Source organism: Carassius auratus, unplaced genomic scaffold, assembly GCF_003368295.1.
Source record: "Carassius auratus strain Wakin unplaced genomic scaffold, ASM336829v1 scaf_tig00001464, whole genome shotgun sequence".
NCBI classification, from domain to species: Eukaryota; Metazoa; Chordata; class Actinopteri; order Cypriniformes; family Cyprinidae; genus Carassius; species Carassius auratus.
The window spans coordinates 2,689-20,301 of NW_020523361.1; the positions used below are offsets into that span (position 1 = coordinate 2,689).

At 38.3% G+C, this 17,613-nt stretch overlaps 1 protein-coding gene across 1 annotated transcript in view; it reads right to left on the minus strand.

Annotated features, from left to right (window-relative positions):
- Nucleotides 1-1,193: 1,193 nt before the first annotated feature.
- Nucleotides 1,194-17,613, minus strand: part of LOC113069328 (adhesion G protein-coupled receptor B3-like) — a gene marked incomplete at its 3' end in the record, with an annotated part of 46,022 nt that continues 29,602 nt past the window's right edge. The window contains exons 9-13 of the mRNA XM_026242332.1: nucleotides 12,185-12,287; nucleotides 11,098-11,141; nucleotides 3,184-3,310; nucleotides 1,384-1,487; nucleotides 1,194-1,296 (exon numbers count right to left, since the gene is read on the minus strand). Of these exons, the coding sequence (XP_026098117.1) occupies nucleotides 1,194-1,296; nucleotides 1,384-1,487; nucleotides 3,184-3,310; nucleotides 11,098-11,141; nucleotides 12,185-12,287 (481 nt within the window). The remainder of the gene's footprint in view (nucleotides 1,297-1,383; nucleotides 1,488-3,183; nucleotides 3,311-11,097; nucleotides 11,142-12,184; nucleotides 12,288-17,613) is intronic.

Sequence of the window (17,613 nt, forward strand, 5' to 3'; positions counted from 1 at the left end):
AGCCGATAACTCGGAAAGAGGTTAGGATAGTTAGGATAGATTTTGACGTCAAAACTCAGCATGAACAACAGAACTGCAGCATGTAACAATGCCAATTTTTCAAAGAACATTTCTGGTGTAAGCTTTGTCTCTTGTTTGTAATCTATCTGTGGTCTACGTAGACACAATCGTTTGTGTCTCTGACATGTGTCTGTCCATTTTGCATTTGCACTGTATAATTCAGAATGCATCCAGCTGGATTCTGGCTATGTATTTAGTTGCTTTGAACAAAGAGGCATCATAATCATTTCTCCTTGGCATTGGACACAGAGTAATGTATTCATTCTCTAAAACTAATGTCTATGGCTTGTCAAAGTTACTAATTTAAGACTTGTACATAATCTATTCTACTGATAAACCATGGAGAGAATGCACAGAAGAAAACACTATAGATTGTCTTACATATTACAAATCAACAAGAAAGGACTACAATCACAACACAAAGGTATCATATTTTGTTGCTGTTTTAGCTCGAATGCCACATAAAATGCTTTTATAAATGAGCGACTGGTTCTTTAGGTTCGGTTTAAATGAATCTCTAACAAGCGATTCATAAACCAGTTGCAAAATGAACTGTTTCTTTAAATGAATTTAGGGGTACAGTGTCCAATCCGACTGGGAGTATAAAAATATAAGCATATAAACATATTTAAGGTACATAAATTGCTTCCCAACAATATAAGCATGTAACAGAATACGTAGCTCGCTACACAAAGACTCGAACATCTGGATAGGGTAGGTAGGGTCACTTCAGAGAAATATAGGACAGGCAGCTTGAATTTAAGTGAGTCACACTACCTCGAAATAGAGGAATTAAAACAATCTGATGGGGTGGTATGATATACAAACAGCAGACAGAGAGATCTTCACCAGTTTTAAGTAAAAGCAGTTTTTCATTTACATTATAAACCCTGAAACATCTAGATCAGCATTATATTAGTGCAGAGATGCTGCCTGGCATTGAACACAAGCTTGCAGAATCAGCCCACACGCAGGCCGAGAAATAAAATTGAGAATCTAAAGTGGACGTTTCGTTCATGTACAAATCAAAGTTCACTCTCAATGAATGCTGGCTGGCCTGTATCACAAAGTCAATCTAATCTGGCAATATTCAAGTAACAACACATTAGAATTGAAAAAAGAATTATATTTACCGCATTGTGTGTCTGCGTCTGTCCAACTAGGATCAGGATGTTGGAGCAGATGATTGAAAGGCAGAAATTGATCAGAATGGTTGATCTCTCCGACCTGATGTACCTGAAAATAAATTGTTTATTAAAGTTACATTCCCCCAGACGTCCAAAGGCATTATTTGTAATATCCCTTGTACATCTATGCACTTACCCCCATAGAACAGCATACACCACGGCCAGTGTGATCAAGGCCAGACAGGAAAGACCACAGCCCACTATCAGTGTCACAGATGGAACCCCTGAGTACTCCATAGCCTGTGAATTGCACACAAGAGCTTCAGTGAGCAACCCTCGTACCACTAATAAAAAGCCACTTCAGTGCCTGGTAATAAAGCACATTACAGGATGCTTGCTTGTTGCAGCAAAGGCATTTATACTGCCAAAATTTAGAGGATTAAAGCACAAGTTTTTTTTTTTTTTTTTTTGTCTGTAATTAATTCCCCCCTATTCAATATCCCTTTCACATAAATAAAATCTATCTAGCCTCCATTCAAATGCACAGTATTTATTATTAACAGATAGGAGCCTAATGCCACAAAGCATAATTAACTTAAATATATCATCTCTAAAGCAAGTTAGATTATTCAGGATGACATGTTTGTAAAGCCCCAGGCAGGTATTTCCAGTCATGCAAGATCAGCTTCTTCAAAACTGAATGTTAATGTTAAATTCTAATAAAAAAATAAAAAAAGACAACTATGCTGTCATACATTCATCATGCATAATAGTGGTATTATTAATGCACATTTAAGAGTGAACAAAATGGCAAAGTTTCTATGTAAAATGTGTTTAACTGTCGGCGGGACTTTCATTTGTCTATCAAAAAAAAAAGTGATTGGCTCTTTAAACTACTCTGGGAGTTTTGTGGACATATTGAGTGTTAAAATTTGTCCGATACAATTTTCTCTGGACTGTCCCAGCACTTATAATGTCTCCCGTTCTGTCGTCTTTGAACATAATTGGAATCAGAAACGATCATGAATTAATTGGTCATCAGAACACATATGGCTACCTGTCATCTTAAATTGTTGCTTGTATGAGGTGCATAGGCCTTAACAAAAAGCTCTCATAAAGCACATTTATTCATGGCTTTCCATCTATTCCATCTAACAACCCCTCAATCCAGTTCCCAGGAGTCACAAGTCATTGTGACATATCAACCATGCATTGCAATGATAGGAGTTATCAAACGTTGCCCCTGCTGCATCACCGAGACAGAGACAACACCATCATTTTCACACTGGAGCCATTTATTCATTGACTGGTCACATGGGCAGAGAAAAATGGCTGCCTCTTACTCTGTAGGGTAAAACAATCATATCTGTCTACTGAATTGACTAATGGGACCACAGCTGATGGCATTATATCACAAATGTAAATCATATTTAAATGTTTCAAGATAAAAGAAAGATTAATATTAAACTGTTACATTTATCTAAATCAACAAAACAGTGAACTGTATTAGAGGAGGAAGCCATTATTACATAATATGAAAGCCATAATTTATATGCACAATCCTGGTATAGCTGCATAATATCTCCCTGCTAAGAATTATTTTATTAATGTAGCAAATTGAATACTGAAAATGAAGAAGCCATAGCTCCTGCATCTCAAATGTTTGTGTGTGTGTGTGTGTGTGTGTGTGTATATATATATATATATATATATATATATATATATATATATATATATATATATATATATATAATATTAATACATATCTCACTATTTTAATCAATGTTTAATATCAATTAGTAAAACAAGAGATTCTGAGCTCGAGCTCGAGCTCCCTCACATACACACGCACACAAGCTTTGCACAGGTAGATTTTAATCAAATGTGACATAGTTTTTTAGTTTTACATTTTAAACGTCCATTTAAATACAGCCCACATTTTAATCAATACAGCATCCCTAGAGATCCCCCGGCAGAAGACAATTCCAATACTTACTATTTCTCTGGGTTGTTGAGCCAAAATGGCGAAGGTAGATACCCGATCACATAAGCATTTGGTGTGGGATGCATCGGTGAGCACAGTTCTGCATCCTTTAGAGCTCCAGCTGCCCCAAGAATCGTTCCTACACAACACAGACAAGATTAAATCGCTTTAAACAAGCTTTTTCTCTCTCTCTGTGAATCCGTCACTCTGAATCCCCAACAATGCGCTCATTCAGTGGAATCATCTCATCCACTTCACTTCTTACTTGAGCGACAGAAAGTAAACGCAACGCATTTCAGTGCAGCTCGTGCTGAGTGCGACTGAAGCGCTGAGGCTCTGTGGTGCTGAACGACTCACCGCTCACAGATTCACTCACAGCACACAAGAAAATAAATCCGAACCTGCGATTCCTTTGACACCTTTCCTCTTATTTTGCTTCAGCTTTCTGTCATCGCTTTCTATCGTTATGTATTTCCTCACGCTTTTCTAATCAGCGCCTTTTGGAAGCTTTCCTGAGGGAAAAAATCAGCCTAGAAACGGTGGACGGCATCAGATTGATACTCTCTTCTCCTGCCTCGCGCTGCAGCGGAGGGGGAGATACCTCAGAAAGAGTCCCCGTTTCTTGTTCGTTCATCCTGATCTCGGCATTTGTTGGCGAAAATCTTCAGTTGATCCGATTTTATAGCGTTTTATTTCAAAACATGCTTTTCCTGAGACGTAAACGGCAGGGGGAAACGGAGAGTAACTGTTAACCACCCCGTGAAAACGGGCTGGATGGTAGCAACCAATTTCTCCTTCTCTGGCTAGCGAAATGATAGAAAAGACATCTCACCTATTTATTAATGCTTACACATCTTGGCTGATATTGCAGTGGTTACATCAAAAGATCAGTGTGATACAGTATGTCTTAATAAATAAATAAAATATTGAATATTTATATAAATATTAAATAAAATAAAATACAATATTTGAATAAGCTGATAAACATCATCCAAGTTTGCATTTACTAAGATAACATTGTTTATCTTGTGTAAAATAATGAAATTGAGCCTCTGGAATAACAAAATAAGTTTATTAGCAAGCTGATTAGCAAGCTGAATACAGCTACTGTAGTTTAGAAGCAACATTAAATGATGGTGCCTCCAAAAGTTGCGTAACAAATGCATCACTTTTCCGGAGGCTGTATGACATGACATCCTAAGTAACTTTTCCCTGAGGAAGACTATGAGGATCTCCATAATTAAACCGCAGCAACTGCTCTCTTTTCGAGGTTTAATTAAGATTTAAATCTCACTCTTTTTTATATGCATGGATAACATGCATAATAACTTTTATTAAAAGAGAGTAATAGACATTAGATAATAGCATATCTTTCATTTATATTCATATGTACTTCAATGTAGGTAAAGTACTTGAATGCACTTTACCTAAGGATCTCTAATGATCCAAGAGCATTGCATGCATAGCAAATCACTCTTGGTTTTGGATCATGTTTAGCTCCAGATATGTGTACAACATAAATCAGACTGGATTGATTCACTCATGGAAGACGGAATGTGGTCCTGTCCAGTCGACAGCAAGCCGATAGCGACTGACTCCAGGCGTTTATTAGGACGTTGTGGAATGGATTGCTGTGGGTTACTGTGTCAGCAAACCAATCTGATTTGATGCACTCAATATGCAGTCAATTCAGCTGATCATTGACTGTATATGAAATTAAAGAAACAATATTACCTTATGATAATATGATAAATAAAATGGCTTTGTTAAAGTAAATTGCATATTGTTACTTTGGTAATTCATTCTTGGGTAATACATTGGTAATGTACATAGCTTATATATGGAAGTCTGATATATTTTCTACCAGGGAGAAGGCAATTTATTTTCTGTTTAGTTGCATCTGTTCTCTTGTTAGTCACTTGGCTCTTCCGGTCTGGGAGGAATTCGAAAGACACACAGTCTGTGGAGGAGTCTGTGGGTGTATGAATTATGCTAGGCTCAAGATAGACACGGTTTCTAGGCAATTGTAAGAGTAGAGACTAATGACTTTTATTACCCAAGATGTGGCGCTGTCCATGGTACTGAATCCCTACATATAGGCTAGCAGAATCCCACTGTAATCAGATTTGCATACAATTCTGTCATTTGAGAATTTGTCTTACACTTAAAATTATTAAATATATCCTTTATATTTTATATCAGTTGTACTGTTTGGATGCCAGGTTACTGGCAGTAATGCACTTAATGTAGTGAACTGTGTGCTTTGAATTGTGAAAATGTTGCAATCAGTGGTCTATTCATGTCCTTTGCAGTTATTTTTGGACTGTTCATTTTATACATTAGCCTTGAGTCTAACAATAATACTTTAAAGGCACCATTACACAAAGCAAATCAGGATATGCCTAATTCAATGCTGTATGAAAAAAGTAGTAGTACTATACACCTGACAAAAATACAGCACAAAATGCTCATCAACCACACATCTTCAGTCCTTGATTCCAACATCAATAACATTATATAGATATTAAAATATAAATATTATAAATAGATACAGATATAAATATAGATATTAAATATATATATAAATAAATAAAAAATTCAATAAATATATATTAAAATGCATAAAACTAACATTATATAGCACTAAACATGCAGTTAATTTTTAATAATTCTGATGTCAATTTTCTTCAAGATGTGAACAGGTAGAACAAAAATAAATAAATAAAAATGAAGGAAAAAAGGCACTTCTTTTGAAGGTAAAGTAACTATTCCATAAATGCATGAAAAAAATTATCCATAAATGTTTGAAACATGTACAGTAATATACCACAATCATTTCCAAGATACTTTTATGTTTTTAGCAAATTTACCATGAACAATTTTAAATAAAATTTCAGGATACATGAAAACAGAAAAAAAAATTCACCATTTTACATCTATCTACTTCCATTTTCAAACATCACTAATTAATTTTAAATGTAATGGTCTAGTTATGTAACAAATTATTATTATATATTTTTAATATTCCATATATTCTCTCAATTAATGTTAAGGTCATAAATGGTCATACTAATTATAAAACAACTGGGAAAATACTAATTAAAATAGCTTAAGATTGAGTACAGCATTGCAAATTGCAGGATTGTCAATTGCATATTAGATATCCATAAACCAAAACAGAATGTCAATGACATATAAGGCCATCAAAATTAATACAGATTCTGAGATTCTGTATTTTTTATGTTTTTGATGGAAACACATGGTCAGGAATTCTGCTATGAATGAATGAATGAAGTAGATTTTTATTTTATTCTTTTTTATATAAAAAGAGGCACATAAGGATACTATTAGAAAAAGAGCTAACGTCAAACCATTACCAGACTTTTGCTATCCTAATAAACACCTCTATCCTTTTTGAGGAAAATTTCTGAGGGAAAAATTGAGATTTATGCCAAACTGTGGCCCTCCTGTGCTTTTTCATACATACAAAAATGTATAGAGTTGTAAGTATTCAAGCAAAAATCTGCATGACCATGCAGAGTTAAGCAACATTTTCTTTCCTGTTACACATTACCATAATTGTTTTTTGTAAAACAGTGTTTCTGTGCACCTACTAATTTCTTGCAAAATAAACATTGTTTTTCCCCACAAATACAGTGTTAATGGCGTTCAACAATGTGCATTCAAGTCAACATGATTGAGAATCCAGTCTAGACAGTTTAACCTCAATTTGTCCTCAAACTGGTTTTTCCAAACCCGTATGACTTTTTTCTTTAGTGGAACACCAAAATAAATAAAATAGGCTATGCCAGCCCTGTTTTTCATGCAATTACAATGAAAGAGGAACTAAAGCTTTCAAGTTTCAAAAGGAGGCAGAAGTTGTTCTTAAAAAGTGTGCTATATTAGTCTTTTAAATGTTCCACTCTGCCTGAACCCAGAATGTCAGAGGTTAAAAAATATGAGATTTCTCATTCACACTGAGTTCGTATAAACTAGCGTATATATAATGACTTCCAAAAGAGGCACACAGGGTTATGATATGAATGCCATCGAAATTAGCAGCTGTTTTCCCTTGTTGTTTGGAAAAATCTCTTGGGGCTAATTAAAATTGCACCTCAAAATATGCACAATCATGCCAGAGAGAGCTGATAGAGTTGTGCATTTGTTTTCTGTAATTGTTTGCTTGCACGGGCCAATTTAGATTTTTTGCAAAGAGTAAACACGTTAACGAACAAATTTATTAATGAACATGCGTTCACATACATAATCATGCAAACAGATTAGAGACTAAACTCAACAGCACATTTATTCAAATTTATCATGTATAGGCATGAAATCCACATTATTAAAGCCCATTAAGTGCAGCTCTCTTTTAATAGCAAATATAAAGCCTGTTTATATTCCTGAGCGTTTCGGGCAGAGACCCCTCCCTCTTCATAAGCCGCATATAATAATACCACAGAGCTATAATCCATTCCAGTGGCTCAAATTACAGACTTGTGTGGCGCTGCATTCAATGAAAATTGAATTTGGTAAATACGATTTCTCTGTGTTCTTATCGGTCACCGCACAGAGGCCTGGCCCTTACTGCCTCAGAAGCACCATGTAATTTTCATATTTGAAGATGATTAAGATTAAATAGAAGCCATTTTCAATTTACAGCATGGGCCAGACAGGACTAAGTAAGTAAACCATGAAATGACTGGAATTATACAGATATCATATAATTATTGAAAGAGATCATAAATAAAAAAACTTGAATAAAACAACAACAAAAAAAAAAGAGTCTTGTATAGAAATAAAGGTTGCACTTTATTTTACAGTACGTGTACTTCCATGTACTTATAGTGCACTTACAGTGTATTTATCTAAGAAAGTTTTGTTAATACAAGGTAACTACATGGGTTAGGGTTAGGTGTAGGGGTAGGTTCAGGGTTAGTACCTAGTTATTACATAGTTATTGTAATAAGTACATAGTATGTACATGGGGAACAGGACTGTAAAACAAAGTGCTACCGAAATAAACTATGTAATAATACCAAAGAACAACAACAACAACAAAAAATGCACATGACATGGTACACAGGGTACTAATTACTAATTTAAATAAAACTTGTTAGTGCTCCAGACATCTCTGTGTGGCTAAACCTGACTCCATTTCTAGAAAACATCCATTCAACAGAACCTGTCTCTGGACAGCCAGCCAAAAGAAATATGTGCTTTATTAATTGCACGCTAGGGAACAAAGGGGAAAAGCCTGCCAAATCCAAATGGACTCAGATGAAAAGCAAAGACAAGACGAAATGTCTCTAAAGAGGGTCTACGAGCTATAGTCACAAGCACAAGTGACAACAGAGGATATTAGATCCACCACAAAATCCATCACACAATATTTGTTCTATACAAAGAGAAGTTGCATGATACTGCCAGAGAAGCTGCTCTGGTCATAGTAATTTAGTGCTTAAAGACCTGAGCCCAAAGATTGTAGGTTTAATGCTGGTAAGCACTGATCCATGAACCGTCACAACTATGCCTTTAGGGAATCTTCCAAGTAGAAAATGTACTGTACGTCCCTTTAAATAAGAAAACCATTTCGGAATGTCAAAATCTCAAGAACAAGTATTAAATACTGGGCCACCACTGTTTCTACTTCCTGTGTCATGTATCATAACCTGTTTCTTTGGTTCAACATGTACTCTACCATCCAAGAGGACTACATATTTTTGATTGAAGTCTCTTATGCTCACCAAAGCTGCATTAATTTGTTTAAAATAGAATAAAAACTCAAATATTGTTGTATTTTAAAATGTATTTTATCCCTGTGATGGCAAAGATGGGTTTTCAGCAGTCATTCCTCCAGTATTCAGTGTCACATGATCGTTCAGAACTCATTCTAATATGCTGATTTGCTGCTTTAAGAAACAATTATTATTATCAGTGTTGAAAACAGTGCTTAATATTTTTGTGGAAACTGTGACACATTTATGTCAAGATAATTTGATGAATACAAAGTTCAAAAGAACAGAATTTATTTGAAATATAAATCATTTGCAACATTTACTGTACCTTTCGATCGCCTTAATGTAAACTTGCTAAATCAAAGCATTAATTTCTTAAAATAAAAAATAAACTAAGCTTTTGAATGGTAGTACTGTACTACTACTACTTCTTCAAAAAATAAATAAATAAAAAACACTTCAAAATTGGGAAGTGGGAAATTTTATAGCTCCTATATAGCATCATAATGTTACCCCACATATAATTTTCTCCTGCTATAAAAATGATTGCGGCAGGGCCAGCTGTAATGCCTTGTGGTGGTTGGGGATTTGTCCGTTTCATCTTTAACTCATTCTTTAGTGACACTGGAGTAATTATTCTCAAACAGCCTTTTAAAGGCCACTGGTGCAAGTGACAATCTCATTCTGCAGTTCCGTTTCTTGTAGAAGCTCGTGTTGAGGTGGGTTGAGGTAACAGGAACTTCTGGATACTGATGCTTTCCAAGTAGTTAAGTGTATTTCTCAGTAATACAAGGTCAGTTTTCTCAAAATCAACATGAAAAGATGTTTGGATTAAATGAAATCAATAAAAATAAATAAATAAATCCAAATTTTGAACACAATTAACGCAGACAGATTTAAGTACATAAATTGTACATTTCATAAGGTGTGTTCGATTTGAAGAGGCGCTGTGCAGACCAACCTTCAACCTTTTGCAAAAAAAAAAAAAAAAAGCGTAACAGCTAATGCTAACTCTGCAGCTTTGGTGGTACGCAGGGATGGAGACCAGAGGCCGTTTTGTATGTATGCTTGTCACTGGAGGATAGGCTTTCCTATGCTGAATAAACAGCTTTTGTGAGAAAAACAGCTTATCTTTTAATTAATCAACAGCCTATCAGCTAATCTTCAACATGTTTTACACTCAAAATAGTTTTGGACTGAACTTTTTTGATTTTACACCAAAAAATTATGTCGTTTTATAAGAGAAGTCACTGACTTTTTGCGACAGGTGGGATTTAGCTCATGGCACTTCTCATTCCTTCCTATGGTATCCTTAAACGACAACTGAGTGTCGCACAACTGCCAAAAATTAAATGAGGTCAAGGCTGTAATGTGATTGGTAACAAAAAATATAGAATACCCAAGACATGTCACTTGTACAGTTCTGAATAGAATCGAAGGAAGCCGAAAGTAAACAAAAAAAAAAAACTAAAATCTGTGTAGAAAATGACACGGTGTACTTCTGCTCCATGTGCCTGGTTCACTTGCTGTTCCAACAACAGCTGATTGAAGTTACTTCCACTCCATCATCAGCTTTAGTAAAATAACCTAATAGCTGGAGATTTTACTGACTAACCTATGTTTTTTCCTTCTGTTGTTTGTATTTGAAGTTTTTCATTTTTTGAATATTGTTCTTTGCACAACCATTTCCAGATTACTCCAGAACGAAGTGAAGACCAGAGGTGAATGCAGACATAGGCTACTGGGCAGCAATCACCTGATAGATACGTGCACATAGAATAAATGTATTTGATTGGTAAAACAAATTCAGACTTTAGACTTCAATCTCTAATGTTATTGCATGGAATTTACAGAAAAGCTCAACTAAATAACAGCGCCAATAAGTTGGGGGCGTGTTGGCTTTGGCAATCGGCGTGCCAGTCAATTTACCCCACAGCCAGTCACGGGCCCCCTACTTGGCTTCAGCCCCACCTAGCCCAATGGTTAAAACGGCCCTGCTTATGTCAACCACTGTTTAAACTCAATTGCCGTGGAAACACACTTAAATGGATACAATGGCTGGATATTTCAACAAGCACCACTATTTATTATTGACCATGAGGTTACTGTATTAAAGGCTTATTTTCACAAATCAAAACACAATCTAAGACACATACCATTTACACACATAAAAATGAGTTTCACTTACATAATAGAGCTGTCCCACAGTGCACAGAATGGATTCATTGTTCCCTGCAAGAAAATAAACACATACTGTGAATGGACACACAATACAATGATTAGACATATCACAGTACATGCCAATAAACAGACACTACGATAGCCGATATCGCAAAACATAAGTCCCAAAATTTAAAAGACAAACAAGAAAGGGGGAAAAGCCTTGTGGAAAAAAGAGCTGTAATCATCTGGGCCATATCTTGATGAGACAGTGAGGAGAGAAATAACTGGTGATGGCAAATTAATTATTGGACTAATTACTGCTATTTGTCTGTTGATTAATGAGCCTGAAACAAATGACAGAGGCATTGTAGAGCTCCCTTTGATTGGCTGAAGTGATTCTAAGAGGAACAGAACACATTTCATTACGATTCCTTCTTCTAGCTTCTCTTCAAAAGCCCATGTGTTTCATTACAGTAATGTATTTACTTTTTACATCAATTACACAACTACAAGGGAGGATTTATATCAATTTGATTAATGTTACAGACAGTATTGTACGCTGCAGAACCATGTATATAAGTATATACATAAACATATTATTTTGGAAATCAGCATTTCTTTTATGTGTTTACAATTGCTGTTTTCTATAGCTTGACTGGTTACGATGCATATGATGCAAATAGATTACTGTGAGATAGATATCGTGTTAAAGAGAACAAACCTCAGATAGCTGTGTACTTCTTTACGGGAAATTAAATACATTTTCAATAGATTTGGGAACTTTTAAACAGAAAAAAAGCTTCTTTTTTTGTTGCAATTAAAAATATATAAATATGTATTTTGAAAATAATAATAATAATAATCCACATAATCCACATGAGATGCAGGAGGGGACTCATCTCTCATAATCATTCTCCACCTGATCTATTTAAAGGATTTTGATGACATCCACAAATGGAGGATTTTTTTTTTATATAAAGGCTGTATATGTATATTCCTTCCCTTGTGTCCAAAACTAGGAAGTTTTTAAATACATGTGACCTCCATGTCAGCATTAATTAGCCCCTCTGGATTGTTTTGGTGAAGCGTGTTGAGATCTGACTGCTGCTTACATTAGCTAGATGAGCTAACTCAATCTCCAGCTGGGCTTCTGTAACCCTGGGTTCTGGTCGGACAGTCACACCAATCACTTTTGAGTTCACAGCAGTGTTATTCCTGTGGGTTAGATCAAATCACACACAACAGTCAGTTCACGCTTGAATGAAGAACTGCTCATTTCATTCATTTCAATTCTTCCATTATCACCAGCATTGATTTTTGTTTAAACTCCCCATTCTGCACATTTTAATGGAAATGGCTCATTTAGCACAGAACTTTGTCTTTCCAGGTTGGACTTGCTGTGAGGTCGTGATATTTGGTTTTTCACTACAAATTAGATACTTTCTGCTAGCAGTGACCAGAAATTATATGCTTGATGATTTGAATTTTAGAGAGTGAAATAAAAAAAAAAATAATGAATAGATAGAAAGAGAATATAAAGAACTTTAAAGAGCTACAGTATATTCAACACAACAAATTGAAACATGTTTAGTTTCTGATTAAATCCAAATGAGCCCCTCTCATGAGATAAAAAAAAGCCGTCAATTTGTCATTACTACACTCAAAAAAAGTTACTTCAAGCACTTTAATACTTTTTAATTTCATGACCAAAAACATTATTTGTTGGCTATGAATAAATGTTAAACATATTCAAGTGATCCTATCTAATGCAACAAGGGTGCAAAAATCTTTTTGATATGAAGATTCAAGTACACTCAAAACGTCTCTCTCCTTACTTCCTCCTCTAACTAAACCAATTTTCCTTGTATAACATTAGTCAACTTGAACGGTTTAGGGCATGATTTCACGGTCCATTTAAAAAGAAGCAAAGACAGAAAATAAATGGCCAGCAAAAAGCTTCTCAAGAGTCCAGAGTGAAAAATAATAATTTCTTAAAGTAACGACAAAGATGCCACATGTTTTTTTGACATTATTTTACAGTCTGTCGATCTTCATTTTTGATTATGGTATTCAGAACACCTGGACTTAAGCCATGGAAAATAAATGTGTCTTTGTAAATAAGCAGATTGTCCTAAAGCCAAAAATGTATCCTTTCGAATGTCAAAAGACATTATCTGTGCATGGTTAACCAGACTCTTAGTTTGATTTAATCAAGCAGAAGTGGTGTTGTATGGTGTCATGATTGTCCACACAGCCTGAAAGGCATGAAATAACACAAGACTCTTAAAGGGGAAGTTCATCCAATATTGAAATTCTGTTCTTATGTAGTCCATCATGTCATCATGGAACACCAGGGACGTTTTTAGCCTTTCATCTTGGGGCACATGCTCACCATCAAAAAAGTGAGCTCATATTTTGATACCTACTTTTAATTCTGTTTTAGATTTGAATAAAAGCTGTTCACAAGATGCATGTGCAAAATAAGAACTGCTTTGTCGTTGACAAATGATAGAAGACATCTTCAAGTTTTGTTTCCTACAATGGATTGTAGGTAAATGTTTACCTCACCCAGAGCTCTTTTTGTTTTCTGTCTTATGATAATATATTGTTATTATTGCAGCATGAGAAACCATTGCAAACGATTCAGTGCATGAGTAAACTGTCCGAATGAGTCAAACTGAATGGTGAACCATTCTTTTTACAAAGCTGTTTGAGTTATTGTAACGGGGCTGTTCTAGGTGGGGATTGAACCCGGGTCTGTTTGGTCCGAAGTCACTGAATTAATGGATTGAGCTAACTCCCCACTAAATGAATCCAAGAGCAGGGATGATCAAATGGCCAGGAGTCGTGGGTCTTCAACAAGACAAAACTTTACTAATGGAAAGTGCAACAAAACAAGAGAAGCTGTGCTTCCAAAAAACAGTACAAATGAAAATAGACACAAGGGTCCAAAGACTTAAACTTAAACTTTGGCAGACTTAGCTTGCAACAGGTAACATAGGCTCAAGACTGAACAATAAGGCATGGCACAAACACACTTAAATAAGGCAAGACACAGGTGTGAGGCATCAGGCATAATGAGTGGTAGGGTTCAGCAGGAGTCTGGTGAGGGTTGCCACCTGCCGACCAGGAGGAAAATAGCAGTCCTGTTAAGGATTCCTTACAGGAGTCCCCCCTCTAAGAACGGCACCTGACGTTCACTTGGTGGAGTCTTTGGGTGCGACGAAAATCCGTGATGAGCATAGGGTCCAGAATGTCTCGAGCAGGCACCCATGAGCGCTCCTCTGGGCCGTAACCCTCCCAGTCGACCAAATACTGTACTTTTCCTCTGACCTGACGAGAATCCACCAACCTACGCACAGTGTAAGCTGGTTGTCCATCGACAATCCGGGCAGCTGGGGCGGTCTTGTGAGCTGGGGACAGAGAAGAACAAACAACAGGCTTTAGCCGAGAGACATGAAACGTTGGGTGAATCCTCATGGACCTGGGCAGCTGTAGGCGGTAAGCTACTGGATTTATCTTCCTGAGGATCTTAAAAGGACCAATATAACGTGGAGCCAGCTTGCGAGATTCCACCCTCAGAGGCAGATCTCTGGTTGCGAGCCACACCCTCTGACCCGGACGAAGCACTGGTCCCAACCTCCGATGCCGGTTTGCATGCCTCCGCTGTTGTTGAGTTGCCTTCAGTAAAGCTGTCCGGGCCTTCTTCCAAGCCTGTTGACAACGGCGAACTAGTTGAGCAGCAGCAGGGACACATACCTCTGGCTCCTGACCAGGGAACAAAATGGGAGGGAAACCGTACTGGCACTCAAAAGGGGACATGCCTAAGGAAGAATGGTAGAGAGAATTATGTGCAAACTCTGCCCAGATTAATCGAGAGCTCCAAGTGGTCTGATTGTCTGCTGCCAAACATCTCAAAGTTTTCTCGATCTCCTGATTCACCCTCTCTGTTTGCCCATTAGACTGGGGGTGAAAACCAGATGACAGACTGATGTCAGATCCAATGAGACGACCAAAAGCCTTCCAGAACCGGGAGGTGAACTGGGAACCTCTATCGGAGACAATATCCTGGGGGAATCCATGAATCCTGAACACATGCTGCATTAGGAGCTCTGCAGTCTGGCTAGCTGTGGGAAGTTTGGGTAATGGCAGGAGGTGACAGGCTTTAGAAAATCTATCCACCACCACAAGAATGACAGTATTACCTTGGGATTCAGGCAGACCTGTGACATAGTCCAGAGAAATATGCGACCAAGGATGTTTAGGGATAGGTAGAGGATGCAGTAGTCCTTGAGGGTGGGTTCTGATCTCCTTGTTCTGGGCACACACAGTGCAAGCGGCGACAAAATCACGGACGTCCCTTTGCAACTTTGGCCACCAAAATCTCCTCTGGATGAGCTTGCAAGTTCTAGAGGACCCAGGATGACCAGAGGGGAGGGATGCATGTGCCCACTGCAACACATCAGAACGTAGGCGGTTAGGGACAAAAAGACGTCCTGGTGGACCATTACCTGGATCCGACTGATGCCGTTGGGCCTTCTTAATGGCTGTCTCAATGCCCCACTGGATAGCTGCTATTATTTTGGTGGTGGGAAGGATGGGTTCTGGTCTGGCCTCCTCTTCTGGGGAGTCAAACTGCCTCGAAAGTGCATCTGGTTTTGAGTTCTTGGAACCTGGGCGGTAAGAAAGAACAAAGTCAAACCGGTTAAAAAACAGTGCCCAGCGTGCTTGGCGGGAATTCAGTCTCTTGGCCTCCCGAATGTAGGTTAGGTTCCTGTGGTCGGTCCAGATGAGGAACGGGTGCTTGGCCCCTTCCAACCAATGCCTCCACTCCTCCAATGCCACCTTTACTGCCAACAGCTCTCGGTTTCCAATATCATAATTCTTCTCTGCTGCAGTTAGTCGTCGAGACAGATAGGCGCATGGGTGAAGCCTGTTGTCGACCCTGGCTCTCTGGGACAAGACTGCCCCTACCCCTACATCAGAAGCGTCAACCTCCACCACAAAGGGCAACTCTGGGTCTGGAAGGGTTAAGATAGGGGCAGATGTAAAGAGTCTCTTGAGCTTGTTAAAAGCTTGATTGGCCTTCTCAGTCCACATGAATGATCGGGCAGACTTCTTGGTGAGTGTGGAGAGAGGTTCTGCAACAGAGCTGAAGTTTCTAATAAATCTTCTATAAAAGTTTGCAAACCCAAGAAAACGTTGTACCTGCTTCACGGAATTAGGTTGAGGCCATTCCTGCACTGCTCGCACCTTGCCAGGGTCCATCTGGATGTTGCCCTTGGAAATGATGAAGCCAAGAAATGGGGTTGAAGACACATGAAATTCACTCTTTTCCAACTTGACGAAGAGGCTGTGTCTAAGTAACTGGGAAAGGACCTGTCGAACATGTTGGACGTGTTCTTGGTAGTTGCGTGAGAAAATAAGGATATCGTCAAGGTAGACAAAAACAAACTTGTTCAGCATCTCCCGCAAGACATCATTAATCAGTGCCTGGAAGACAGCTGGGGCATTGACCAGGCCAAAGGGCATTACTCTGTACTCATAATGGCCCGTCGGGGTGTTGAAAGCGGTCTTCCACTCGTCCCCTTCTCGAATCCTGACCAGATGGTAGGCATTTCGGAGATCTAATTTGGTGAATATGGTGGCGCCTTGCAGGATCTCAAATGCAGAGGTCATCAGGGGCAGGGGGTAGCGATTCTTGATGGTGATGCGGTTGAGACCCCTGTAGTCGATGCAAGGCCTGAGGTCACCATCCTTCTTCTCAACAAAGAAAAACCCTGCTCCAGCAGGTGAGGTTGAAGTACGAATAAAACCATTATCCAAGGCTTCCTTGAGGTACTTCTCCATAGCGGTCCTCTCAGGGGCAGAGACAGAGTAAAGCCTACCCCGCGGTGGGCATGCTCCAGGAACCAAGTCTATAGCACAGTCATATGGTCTGTGAGGGGGAAGGGAGGTGGCTCGGGACTTGCTGAAGACTTCCTTGAGGTCAGCATACTCTGGAGGAACTCTGGACAGATCAGGGAGACACACAGGAGGCATAATACTCTGGGTTTTTGAAATGGGAAGCTGCAGTGCAACCGTGGCCTGGGGAACTTGAGGCGACTCAGGGTGAAATGCTGTGCACTTCGCGGTGGCAGATTTAAACTGAGATACAGGTAGCTCTTGAGTATCAGACCTGTCTGTTTTGAGATTGGCAGGGCACCTGGATAGTCTCGAAATTGGCTCTGGGTATACCTCCAGTTTCTCAGTAGAATGGCAAAAAGAAAGAGCAGAAACACAACAGTTAGTTCCCCAACCTTTAACTACGCCTCTAGACCAGTCAATATTTGGGTTGTGACAAGTTAGCCATGGAAATCCAAGAACTAAGGGGAGTTCTGGTAACTGGATAAGAAAAAACTGTATTAGTTCCTTGTGACCCCCAACTTCAAACTGAATAAACGAAGTGCAGTGACTAACCTGTCCTGACCCCAGAGGTCTGCCGTCGAGAGCTGTGATGGTTAGAGGTTTCTGGAGGAGCATGGAAGGAATGCCCAAACGT